This window comes from Centroberyx affinis, unplaced genomic scaffold (assembly GCF_046629955.1).
Source record: "Centroberyx affinis isolate AG114_WGS23_722 - 3 ecotype Tasmania unplaced genomic scaffold, CSIRO-AGI_Caff_v1 ptg001526l_1, whole genome shotgun sequence".
Taxonomy (NCBI): Eukaryota; Metazoa; Chordata; class Actinopteri; order Beryciformes; family Berycidae; genus Centroberyx; species Centroberyx affinis.
The window spans coordinates 23,116-36,575 of record NW_027279986.1 but is presented as its reverse complement, the minus strand read 5'-3'; the positions used below and the strand labels follow the sequence as shown (position 1 = coordinate 36,575).

The window sequence follows — 13,460 nt, the reverse complement described above, 5'->3', positions numbered from 1 at the left end:
AAGAAGCACACAAAGGAAGGATGCAAAAAAACCCAGCGAAAAATGGAAAAAACAGCACCTGAGTAAAGGATCTTTTTTCACCCTTTTCTGCAGTGATATTTGTCACGGCTGTCAATGCGAGAAGATAAGGTAAGCTGGCCAGAGTGATGCCTAGGGCACGGAAATAGAAAGAGAGGGAGAGAGAGAGAGAGGGGGGCATCGCTGGATATGAACAGCATGCGTCAGCGTTGAGGCAGGGCAAGCTAGAGCAGGCAGAGAGCGAGAGAGAGAGAGACACACAGAGAGAGAGAGACAGTGACAGAAGAGATGAGGGAGGTGGAGAGCGAGGTGGAGAGAGAGAGAGAGAGAGAGATTGAGGGTAGAGGTCATTACAGCTGAGTGAGACGGGACGACAGAAATAAACCCTTTACCGGATCTGTCACCTCCAGTGCCACACCTTAGGCTGCATCATCCCAGCGCTCCATCCTCACCGCAGCAGCTCTACCAAGGACCCACCAGTCCACCAGTCCATCTGACGGGATTCCCCATCTAAGGCGACAACATAGATCCAGTGTATCAAGTTGGAGCGATCAAGTTGACTCCTCGGACGCTTCCGGAAGAATCGAAGCCGCCAACACGTGAAAAGGACAAACAGTACTTCCCTCAAAGGTGGATTGGAGGAAGAATTCTTGCAAAACACAGGGACTATGCTCACTCTGCATCAACCGGCTGGAACTCGCCTGAAGAACACATCACTCCAACCCATTCCCACAAAGACAAAACACCTTTTGCTTTTGAAGACGGGTCAGTCAGTGAACACGGCTCTCTTTCTCTTCTCACTGTGTTAAAATGAGAGATAGCTTCCCCGGCCATTTTCAGGGAGAGCCGACTCCAACTCAACGAGGAAGACAATGAAGGTGGGAGGATCGGAGATCTACAGTGAGAGCATCGTAAGCTGAAAGATCACTGCCGCTCTGCTGCCACGCTAGACAGACTTGTGTACCAACACCGTCCTGTAAATGACATGCGGTATACTGTACTTGTCTTCTTAATGACAGAACAGCCCTTGAAGAGGCTGAGTGACTGACTGGCTGAGTGGGTGGCTCACCGACTGGCTGACTGTCTGGCCGACTGGAGCTGAGGCGGTTGGAAGACTTAAGAGGGACACGCAGCTCAGGACAGGTAGCGGGTGTTGGAGCCCCACCATGGGGGAGACGGCAGAATACCAGAGGCTGCAGGACACGTCGGAGTCCGACTACCAACGCCTTCCCAGCGATGACGAAGAGGTAGACTTCTATGACATATAAACAAAACTGTGACAGTCAATATATATCGAATCCTGTCTAAGGCAAATTGAGGGCTATGCAAGATTGTAAGGCTTTGTTGTGTCAGGCTATACTTTCTGTACTATAGGGTATAAAGGTAAAAATGCAACCTCAAAGATAGATTTGTTGCAGGAAATGTACAAATATGTACCTTATTTCGCCAGTGGCAAGGTACATTTCCAGTGACAAAAGGTACAGCATTACGTGTGCGTGGAGATGTGGATTTTGATGTGCAACATGTGTGTGTATGTGTGTTTGTCATTCCTTGAAACGAGTAGGAGGACATCTCTGCAAAATAGTCACAGCTGGCAGCTGTTTCCTGTGACACCGCTGCACTTCTCGAAATCTTCAGTGTCTCAAAATCTTTCACAGTCAGCTGAATTTATCTGTGGTCAGGAGGTTTGGGGCATTTTTAGGGTGTGTCTTAATATCAGTGTTAGTATTAACAGTGAACGATTTCTTAGAATATGACATAGGGGATAGCAGGGAGGTACAGCGTTGTCTTCACTGTTTTTTTTATTATCATGAGTGGAGTGGATTCAGTGAGAGAGCCAGCTTTTGTTTGTTTCTGATCTGTCAGAGTATAAATGTATTTGTTGAAACTGTGTAAATGTTAGACCGTATCACAGATCACTTTAAGCACTCTTGTGGCTGCCCGTCACACAGAACCATCTCTTTCACACACACACACACACTCAGCAGCACTCGCCCACACACAAGGCCGGCCCCTGTGCTGCGCCGCTGAACGCAGAACCATGAGGTCATTGATGAAGTGTTGCCGAACGAGCGCCGTGACAGGCAAATGTAACGTCTCGCCTCCTCCCACCTCTCCCATCCCTCTCCCTCTCCTCAGCCGCCCCATGAATTCGTCTCTCCTCTCGTCCCTCTGTTCACTCATCAGTGTGATGAACATCCATTAGGGGCCTGTCTGTCTTGAAGTGCTGACAAGGCCTGGCTGTTCTCTGGGACTTGGAAGGTAGCTGAGGAAGCTGTGTGTGTGGTGGTGTGTGCGTGTGTGTGAATATCCTTTTTTTTGCGCGATCAAGGTTGGTAAATACAGTTAATATGGACTGAATGCGTGCAGAATCATGGAAATTGTTTCTTTGGGATTTGCCCCAGATTGCTGAATACACTGTATTGAATATGGAATGAGCGTGTGTGTATGCTTATGTGTGTTTAACTATTTAAATGTCACAAATGTTGACTGTTTGTGTGTGTGTGTGTGTGTGTGTGTGTGTTTAGGGTCCATGTGCCAATTCAGTGTACTTAAGCTGGTTGACGCTGCAGCTGTCCTCTGGTCGCCGGGGGCCGAATCAGATCAGAGCCTCTTCTACAGCCGCAGCTTTGTGCTGGACACAGCAGTTTTCTAGTCTTACCACACACACACAATCATCTACATCAGAAACACAGAGAGAGAGAGAGAGAGAGAGAGAGAGAGAGAGAGAGAGGGATAGATAGATGGACCAAGGCAGCGAGGACGAGACGAGAGCGATTGAAAGGATGAGTCGGGGACAGAAACACAGAAGGGAGAGTGATTAGAGAGAGACGAGATGTTCCAGCCGCTGTCTCCCTTCAAATACACCACATTGTTTTAAATATTTTTTATCTTCTTTCTCCATAAAACAGACCTATAGCTAATGTCCTTTTCCCCCTAGGGAGCTCTAGGGGATTTAGAGAGCTAGTCCGTCTGAAAGTACTGCATTGTTTCAGTTCAGAAGTACAATATTGGGCTTCTGCTCTATTTTTTCAAGTGGTAGGGGTGCGAATCAGAAAATCTGACACTACAGCACATACAACACTAGATTTCCGCCTCACACTGTCTACAGAAGGTAAACCATGACATTTGACTGACATTAACCCCCCCCCGACACCCACCCGTCTCCCCTCTCGCCCAGCTTTGGCGGATAAATCAAGGGATGGCTCGGGATGGGTGGATTTTCTGGATGCAGGCAGTGTAGTGTAGTGAAGTGTTGGTGGGGGGTTGTTTTGGCAGCTCGGCATTATGCGCGCTAAGCCGTTGCCTCCCCCCTCTATGTTGTTTGCTGTGTAAAAAAAAGGGGACACATATGCTCTCTCTGTGTGTGTGTGTGTGTGTGTGTGCGCCTGGGTTTGCACCGCAGGAAGCCTTCTGTTCGTATCCAAAAGCCCCTTTTCCATTCCCACAGTCGGTACCTCTCCACATTCCCGCCCACCACCACCTGACACCGCATCCTCTCCTGACTTTGTGAATGGCGAGGCGCTGCGGAACGGCGAAGGGATTTCAGGAGACCGTGAAAGCCAAAATCTGGCACAGGACTTCTTCTACGTGTGAGATCAGCGATGACGCACCTCTGTCTGCCTGGGCATGCACGCTCCGGTCCACCGTGTGTGTGTATTTTGTTTGCAGAGGCGCGAAAGGGATTTATCTTATCATGCTCGTTCTACTGCTTCTTCCACTCGGGCCCTGCCAGTTTTTCTCACCCCTCGTCACAGGTTGACGCTGCATCACCGAAGGGCCTCGGCTGATTTAAGAAAGGCAATGGTAGCGTGTCCATCCATATCCACTAAGCTACCTTAATTCCCAACACTGTACGTCTGTGTGCGCGCGGCCTATGTGAATGCGTGTCTCTGCGTGCCTGCGTGTGTGTACAGTGAGCGTCATATTACAGAATCTGGCATAATGTGTGTGTGTGTGTGTGTGTGTGTTCCAGCATCCAGTCATAACGGAGCGCCCTGTTCCTCATAATCCCATTAGCCCACTAATTCGATGGAAATTCATGGTAATGCAATCTACACTGTCAGACTTTGAACTTGCATGTTACAGTATTAGCCTCAGTTCATTTCTGGGGTAAGTGAGTCCTATTACTGTGTGTGTGCGTGAGAGAGAGAGTGAGAGAGAGTGAGAGAGTGAGAGAGAGAGAGAGAGAGAGAGAGAGAGATGTAGGCTAGATAAGGGCAACTGAACACAATAGCCACTTGATTGTGCAATGATTTCTATTGCGAGCTTGTCAAATTTCAAATATGTTTTGAGGGTAGAGGTTGTGCTTTGCAATCATCGATAATAACTTGCCCTATGACTAAGACCTAAATATATTAACACAGTTGACACGAAACAAAGCTGAACACAACTCAGGATAAGATAGATGATAGCGTGGTACATTGTTCAGCTTACTGGTTTAATCCAGACTCTCTAACCAAGACTGATTATACAGCACAATGCATTTAGTGATTGACATAACTTGAGCTAATGCAAGATCATTCAAACCCCCTGACCGCACTGAATACCATTATGAGATTTGGTGCCACATAGTGGTATGGTGGTGGAGCTGCAGGTGGGCAGACTGACCATTAATCATATTGGTATAATCTTCTTATATTAGTTAAGATGCAGCTGACCAGCGCTTTGACACAGTTCCGTTCATCGCTTGCTCCCTCCCTCACTACTCTTTACCTCAATACACACACACACACACACACACACACACACACACACACACGCACCACCAGTAGTGATTTAAAAGGCTTGCCTTGGCCAGCTTCATCACTGTCAGCGGACTTTGCATATGACCCCATATGAGTCAGCATACAGGAGAATTGTTTACACACACGCACACGCACGCGCGCACACACACACACACACACACACACACACACACACACACACACACACACACACACAAAAACACATCTCTACAGCTGAGAATGCCTCTATCTCTCTGACAGTGTCTCAGTCAAATAGATTTAGATTTTCTGTTTTTCCTATTCTTTTTTTAATGCAGTTATAAAACCACTGCCATGAATATTTGTGCCTTCCTCAGTGTGCAGGCTCTGTGGTGGGTATGACTGGACTGAAAGAAATGCTTAATGATAAATAGTTGAAAACCCCCAAAAAATTCTCTGTAGTTGTCTGCAGTAGTCTGCAGTTGGGTTTCAAGGCTATTGGATTTTGGATGTAGCAAAGTGTTAGTTAAAGAATTAGGCTGCTTGTCCAACTGCTGATTCAAGGAATGTGGCTATTTTATATGTCATCTGTTTCATAGGCCTGTGAGTTGCATAACTGTTCCCATACTTAACCAATCCGTCATCATTTTCCCATTTTTGCAGCAATAAGCTTGAGTTTCCTGTGACCCAGACTTTCCGAAACACATTAGCTGAAAAACGTTATCAGCAGAGAATCACCTGGTCTTTGGGGAATTTTTATGTCATTAATAAGGAGTGTGTGTGTGTGTGTGTAATTGCAGAAGGGAGGAGAGAGAAGGGAGAGGTCTTTCCTTTCTTCTCCTCTCCCTGTCAGATCCTGTGTGCTTGATGACTAAGAGCCAGACTCATGACGTCACCTCTACCTCCACCGGCTGTGAGAATGAGACGGGCGAGGAATCCGGGCTTAAGCTCTTTACATGACGAAGAGTGGGCCGGCCGGACAGCCTCCTCAGCTCTTTCTCATGCTGTTAAGCGTAAGCACAAGGAAAACAGAAGCCCGAGGTGGAGGCTGTGGGCCTTCGGGACGCTAGCTGTCACTGCAACACTGGATTATGAGAATATGTGAGAAAGCATTACAGCAGTGTGGCAGTATGTGTGATGTCAGTGTTTGTGTATTATCATATGAACCACGCCATGCTGAGCTCATTGCAGGGATAAGCTGAGTCAGTCTGTGTTGAACCACAATTGTTTATACAGAGAATTTGGCTAAATCTTTGCCACCCCTTCTGGAGAGGGATAGAAAACACACTATGCTGTCTATATCAGTATGGTGAAATGCCATTCATACAGTCAAAGCAGTCTGGAATAGGATCTCACTGAACTGGATCATGGTGCAACCATGGCTGAAAACTGCAAACCGTCAAACTGTCTTGGCCGTAGATTGAGCAGCCTGGAGATATCAAGCGTCAAAGAATGGGTCTTTGTCTAGCATCAGGCTTTTTGATACTGAGGCAAGCTTCAGCCAATTAACTAAGCAGACACATGGCAATTTGCTTGCAAATGTCACGCAAAGCCTTGTATGGTCATACAAACGGTGCAACAAAGTATGCTGCACAAATTGCAATACGTTGCATTATATTGCAAAAATAGGCAAAAATGTTACATTGCAAAAATGTAAGTCTACTAAGATGAATTGTAATGATTTGAAATAACACTTGAGCAAAATCTCAGGGCACGCCAGCCATCTGTCTCAACATATTGGCTGTGAATGACTGGTCTTAGATCAGTCTCATATTGCATAGTAAATTAGATGGTCAAAACAATCTAGTTTTCCATGAATGCAAGCACACAGGCACACCACACAAACATAAACGAAGCCAGAGCAGACAGCGCTGCATGCTCCTCAGAAATGGCTCCAGTCCCGGCTTTAATTAAAGTCAGACAGTTTATGACAGCAGCCCCCAGTTTGTTGTTGTTGTTCTCTCTCTCTCTCTCTCTCTCCCTCCTTCCCTCCCCTCCGTGACTCAACCGTCTGCTCACCTCCCTTCCTTCCTCTCGTAAACAGAAGACTTCCTAATTAAAAGCTGGTATATTGGCACAGTGGGGGAAACTGAGAGAGAGAGACGGAGACTTAAAAGAGAGAGTGAGTGAGGGAGCAGTAAGCATTCAAAGTGAAAGGAGAAGGACCAAGTCAAATGTTGAATAGTTTGATTGAATGGCAAAGAACAGCGAAAGGCAGTGAGTAGAGAAAGCAAAGCACAGTGAATTGAGAACCAAATGCTGAGAGGAGAGAAAGAGAGAGGGGGAGAGAGAGAGAGAGAGCTCGCTGCCACTAAGGGTCTGAAAAGCAGCTGGTATGGGTTTGTTTATAGTCAGCGGAGTGGGAGAGAGATAACATTTTTGGAGGATTAGAGGCAGGAAATAAAAGGCAGCACCAAATAAAGAAGAAAATGCAGCCGGTTGGCCAGTCCCTGGAGAGAGAGAGCGAGAGAGAGGGAGGGGAGAGCGGGAGAGGGAGGGAGGCAGAGCGAAAGAATAAGGATTAGAGAACGAAGGCAGTGAAGGAGAGGGGGGGAGAAGGGTTACGCCTCAGTAAAAGATGCTGTACCATTCTCCAGTTAAGAGACAGACAGAGTGAATGGAAGTCACTGGGAAGTAAGTCACAGAGACAGGAGAGGAGTGGTGGAGTTGATGATCAGTAATGATTTTAGATCTTAGACACACACACACACACACACACACACACACACACACACACACACACAGGTTATCAAAACATGGCTGTTGTTGGTAGCAGGTCATTGGGGCAGATGACTGGAGATATCAAAAAGTGAAACCACTTCACTGTAGTGAATTTATAAGATCCCAACATAAGTGTGGAGGGGTGGTGGAGGGGAAGGGGCGGCGGTGTAGTGGTGGTGTTGTGTGTGTGTGTGTGTGTGTGTGTGTGTGTGGGGGGGGGGTGCTTCACAGGAAACGAGCTCTCCGTCCTGCAGTTGAATGTGACCTCTTGGCCCCGGATCAAATGCTCCTCCGGCGGAATACCATGAAGCCTCTGTCCTCCGCACCACGCACTGCTCTGCTCTGCACTGTGCTGACCGTCTGACCGGGGGGGGGGGGGGGACTGAGGACAGAAAGATAGGGCGAAGAAGTAAAGGAGAGAAAATAGGAAGTAGGAAACGGGATGAGTGGGAGAGGGGAGCGACATTGGGAGGAGGAGGGTGGGAGGAGAAATGAGAGGGGGGGGAGCGAGGGCGGAGAGCGAGTGAGACTGACCACTCAGTCGACTCTGCTTACTACACAGGGAACTGCATGTCCACGTACTGTATGACATACACACACACACACACACACACACACACACACACACACACACACACTATCAACACATGCAGCACATGTACATAAGCTTGCTGTAAACAAGCACAGATGACTCTGAAACGACCCAGACACACATGCATGCATTGACTCTCTGTTATGCACACACACACACATACAAACACACACACACACACACACAGGCATACACACACGTAGCACATGTACAAAAAAATCAGTACAAACAAAATTAATTTGCTCCCTAAAATACCAACCTAGACATACTGCACAAATACTGAGTCATCTCATCTCTTTCTCTCTCTCTCTCTCTCTCGCTCTCTCTCTCTCTCTCTCTCTCTCTCTCCCTCTCTCCCTCCCTCTGCTCTCTGCTCGGGAGCTGTCTGCTCGACTGCCGGGCGAGTGAATCGGGGCGAAAACCAAGTCGCTCCTATTTTTAGCCCCACGCTCGATGCGGGGACGGAAGAGCGAGCAGACAGTAGCTGGACACGCTAAGCGGAGAGAGAGAGAGAGAGAGAGAGGCAGAGAGAGGGAGGAGGGAGGAGTGACTTGTTTGTGAAGTTCTGCAACTTTTTTGGATCGCTGGCTCATTGCTCTGCATGGAGGACACATGGCTGGAAGACTACAGCAATGAAGTGAGCTGCGGTCCAACTCCGGCTGGGCAGGGAAGCAAGGGGCAGAGCTGGCAGGCTTTCTCCCTCAGCCTCACACAGCTGCCAGGCACAACACCCCTAACCCAACGCCTTCTCTTCTCACATATTCTGAGGCTCCTCGAACATTTTACTGCCATATGAATGCCTCTCTTCCTTCTGGAGGCAGTCGAAGCTAAAGAAGGGGCGTACAGGAAGATATTGCCCCGCGATGGAATGCTGTAGGTTCGCATACGGGACCGTAGGAAGCTTTTCTTCCCTCTCTCGGGTTCTGGGTCTGGATCCGCCGAGCGCGCTCTCTTCTCGGCGTTCCCTCCGAGGCTCGGAGCGTCAAACCGGGAATACCGTGGCTCTGATAGTGGTTTAAAAGAGGAGCAGCCACCTATGGCCATTTAAGCACACGCGCACACACACTCACACGTTTTTGCACCTACACTCGGACTAAGGAATTCAGGATGCGACGCTTTGACAAGCTGAAAAAGTCATTTCCCTTCCTGGCACACTTTCATGTGTATCGAGTAAGTCTGTTGTCTGTCTGCTCTCTGGTCTTCTAGTCAGGGCTTTTGTTGTTGTTATAATATGGCATGAATTTTAGGAACTGTAATTCAAATCATTAAGTTTATTCATAAGTTTGAACACTGCAAATGATTATAGAACGCTGTGTGGATGATTTCTAACATCTTCTGTAGACAAAATGCTTTGACCCCTAACTGTGATACTGTTTTCCTTATATAGGCAAAACTATTTAGGGTTTTGTAAAAATACAAGCATTGTGTGTGTGTGTGTGTGTCTGTGTGTGTGTGTGTGTGTGTGTGTGTGGACTCTCCAGCTGGACTGAGGCTGTCCTCAGGGAGCGTTGTTGTTATTGCAGCAGGATGTTGGAGCAGAACAGATCTGATACAGGACATGACTCTAGCCAGGAGGTGTTTTTGTGTGTGTGTGTGTGTGTGTGTGTGTGTGTGAGTGCGTACGTGCGTGCGTTTCTCCACCACCATGAGGAATGAGTTCAGGCCAGAGGCATTTCTCACCAGGGACATCATGTTGCTTCTCTCCATCTAAATTCCTTCATCGCTCATTTTCCCTTCTTTCTCATTTTCCCCTCTTTCTCATTTTCTCTCTCTCTCTCACCCTCTCACCTCTCACTCTCCTCTCACTTTGTTTACCCCACTCTCCAGGAATACAGTAGGTGTATACTTTTGATTGCAAAGTGGTCTCAGTCTTTCCGCTGTATTCATTCAGCAGTGATGCTCCACTACAGCAAGACAATTACCACTACAACCAGAAAAAAAGACAAGCTTCCCTCTAAAACACAAAGGAGAATTGTCCTAATGCTTAGAATTAGTGTGTTTATTAAATGCATCCAAAGAGGAAAGTTTTTAAAATTGCAACCTGCATTAGTACCAGAGCTGGGATCAAAACAAGGACAGATGTGGAAAAAAATGAATTTACCCCCCCAAGCAACACTGCTGCATAAAATTGCAGAGGAAACACTGAGTCTATAAAGTGGTCTGTGATGTAAGACACTTTGGTTATCCTTAAAAATATTAGCATTTGTCATGTAGAGACCCACCAGAATCAAGCATGGGACCCTTTTTGGGTGCTGTTTGTTCAAGAACTGATATATTGTTACTGAAGGATTTAAAAAAAAAGGGGATGGCTTAGAAATGTGAGTTCCTAGTATTTGGAGTCCAAGTCATGCCCCGATGCTGCACCTCTGGTCCCGGCTGGGATTCCTCACTGTCCTGCCACAAGTCACACCTAACAGCAGAACATAGCATTCCTCTTCCGGCCCTCGCACCTCCACAAGGTCTGCAGAGTCAAACTTGGTCAACACAGCGGCAATATTTATTTTTGGTAATACTTTACAATGGTCTCTTCCAGTGTATTAACTTGTCTAATGTATTAACCTATGGAAAAGTAGTGTAAGTACACAATAATCCCGAGCAAGTACCTGAAAAAAGTCCCTAAAGCTTAATGTAACAATACAATTTACAGTATGAACAATTACGCTTGTACACTTTGCATTTATGTTGTGCCGTTACACCCTTGTAAGGACTTTGTATATTCGGGGGTGTCCATCATGTGCTAACAGAGTATTACTATTCTTTTCCATAGGTTAATACACAGGTTAATGCGCTGATAAAAGGCCATTGTAGTGTTGCCTTAAGCTTTTCACCCTACAGCAGCCATGCCTAGCTAGAAACCAGAGGTTTTACACATGAAAGCAATAGTCAAGACTTGGAGGAAAGGATTTAATAGACTCTAAACTGGTAACAATATAACAATTCAGCCTTAAGGTCTTTGTCAGATAGCCTCTACCCATGTTAACCACTTCTATACATAGATGTATGATGTCTTAGTCCCATGCTGCAACTTTCTTTGAATGGGACAGAAATATAACAGTGATGCACATATCTGTTAGTTAGATATGAGTTAAGTTAGACTAGACAAGTAGACAAATATGAGAAAGCAGTACAGTATGAGGACTCAAGTACAGTGTGAACCTTGATTTTGACCCCTCATGCTTCAGCTATGACAGTGTCATGGAAAGAGCCCCAACAGGATGCTGACTTACGTCTTTGGCACTGTCTAGAGAAATAACACTAACATGTTGACTGCCAGGGAATATTAGACTTCAGGCTATATATGTATGAAGAGGGTGTTGTAGACAGAAACTGCATGGTGCAATCCATATGTTGTGTGTATATCCCAGTATTAACCTCTTTCTTCCTCTGTCATAAATGCAGCAAACACACAAACAGAAGTACAAAGAGGTATCATATAGATGTTGTTGACAGTTAGGGAAAATTTAAGCTTTGAGGTCTAAAGCATGCAACACAGTAGGGCAGCCTGTGGCACATTAGCATGGTACCAGACTGGTCAAAAATGCTTCTATATCATATTTCTTAGGGAAGGGGTGAGGCATGATGCAGCAAAATGCAGAATATGTTGAGGGATTCAAATGACTGCAGCTGTAGTTAATCTTAATGCCACGGGCCTGCAGTATAGCCTGCATCTCTCTACAGTGGACCAAGCTGTTATAGGTTATTATACTATATTGTGAAGATGATTTCTATCCAAGCTACTAACATTACAGGATGTTTTGACAGCGCAAAGCTGAGCAGAAACTAATTTCTAGCCTGTTTAACCTGTTAAAATGGACAAAGCCCATATTCGCTGGCTTCCAGCTGACTTGGAAAGCCGAAGCCGCGCGTTTGGACATTGCAACAGAGATATCGTCTGACCCACTTTTATGTGCGTTGCGATGAATTTGTATCAGGATACAGACATCTGGCAAAACCATTGGGGATTGAGCGCTCTCAGCAGCTTGGCCCCGGCGAGGCCTCGCATCTGAATTTCATGGAAATACAGGACGACTCTCTGATTTTAGCCTTTCTGCTGAAGAGGCGCTGAAGAGGCACTGTAGATGCGTATTTTCTGTGTGTTTTGAGGGTGATCACATATAAACTAGATCCATATGGCTGGACATTAGGTGTACATTTGTGTGTGAGAGAGAGCGAGAGAGCAGTTCCTTTCCTCTTAGGGTCACAGCCATTAAGACGTAGGAAGTGGCCTCTAACCAAACCCATTAAGAAGTTTAAATGACAGAGAGGAAGCATGTGACCCCCACGACCTTTACCCCGGGACCTTGTAACCCTGCCTCAACCAGCACAGGAAGTTCCTCATTCACAGAGCCCAATTACTACTGAATGGAACATGACCCCTACGCCTTAGAGCATGACCCAAAGGCTTCCCTGTCAATCTTTGCAGATTAGGAAGGTTTGTGATTTTTGTGTGGATTAGGTTGCCATATGTGTTAACCACCCTTTAGTCACAACTGGGAATAACGTTGCTCTGATACTAGCTTATTCACATGCACATTTTTTTGCATCCCCTCCCCATTTCTCAATTATTACTGCATTACATGAGGTTATGGATGGGTGATGTGGACTAGCGTGGCCTCATAATCATACTGAGCAATATAAGCAACCGACCGAGGCCCTCGCTAAATCATTGTTACGATGAGTTGGTGCTAGTTTCAGTGGGATACAGTAAGTAGACAGTGACTGATGATGTTTTAAGCCCGAGCGGTGTGTGTTTTGACGTGGAAGATTGATGGTCCGGCTCCCTGGCGTATGGAGGGATCTAGTGTACATTGTGGTCAGATGGATGAGCAGCCTCCCATTTGTCTTCACTGAGACTTATGGGCACCAGATGTGCCTCGTTCACCTCGTGCATCTCTCTGTCTACTGTGGGACTGTCTGTGCAAATTCTGTCTGCCGACTGTCTGCAGCCCAAAGTAGGACCTGCTTTTTCCAGAGAGTGATGACTGATTCTATATTTGATCTATTTTTGTCATTTGATTACTTTGAAGGAGTAAATTTGAGATAACTTGCTGAGTAAATGGCATATTAGCAAACACCACGATGACAGAAGACCTATGTGATGAATGTCTGCTTGGTACATTTGAAGTAAAATCAATGTACACTCATTTCTTGGCCCACGGTCAAGCAGCCCATGTTATATTTGGCCCCGTGCCCTTCATGTTCCTGCTTATGTTGGGATGCCAATTTGGGCAACCCAGTTTGCAGTGTGTGTATGCGTGTTTATGATACGTCTGGGTACAGTATGAGGATACTGATGTAAACGTCTGAGTACGTAAGTGGGAATTTCAGTATGGAGTAAGCAATCAGGAAAGGGCACAGAGCGGCTCCATCCGCTCTGAGCTCAGTTCCTATTTGTCTACCTGTTTTTACAGAAACTGGGCAGT

The 13,460-nt window shown here is 46.4% G+C and overlaps 1 protein-coding gene across 2 annotated transcripts in view; it reads left to right on the top strand.

Annotated features, from left to right (window-relative positions):
- The first annotated feature begins 1,209 nt into the window (after nucleotides 1-1,209).
- Nucleotides 1,210-13,460, top strand: part of LOC139650648 (activated CDC42 kinase 1-like) — a 33,180-nt gene continuing 20,929 nt past the window's right edge. Inside the window, exon 1 of one of the 2 annotated variants that reach the window (XM_071527377.1) lies at nucleotides 1,210-1,265. Coding sequence is in view for 1 of the 2 variants with exons in the window: in XM_071527379.1 (XP_071383480.1) it covers nucleotides 9,145-9,207 (63 nt within the window). In the remaining variant the exon portion in view is untranslated. Of the gene's footprint in view, nucleotides 1,266-9,144; nucleotides 9,208-13,460 lie in introns of those variants that run through there. The other variant, XM_071527379.1, reaches the window with a different exon arrangement.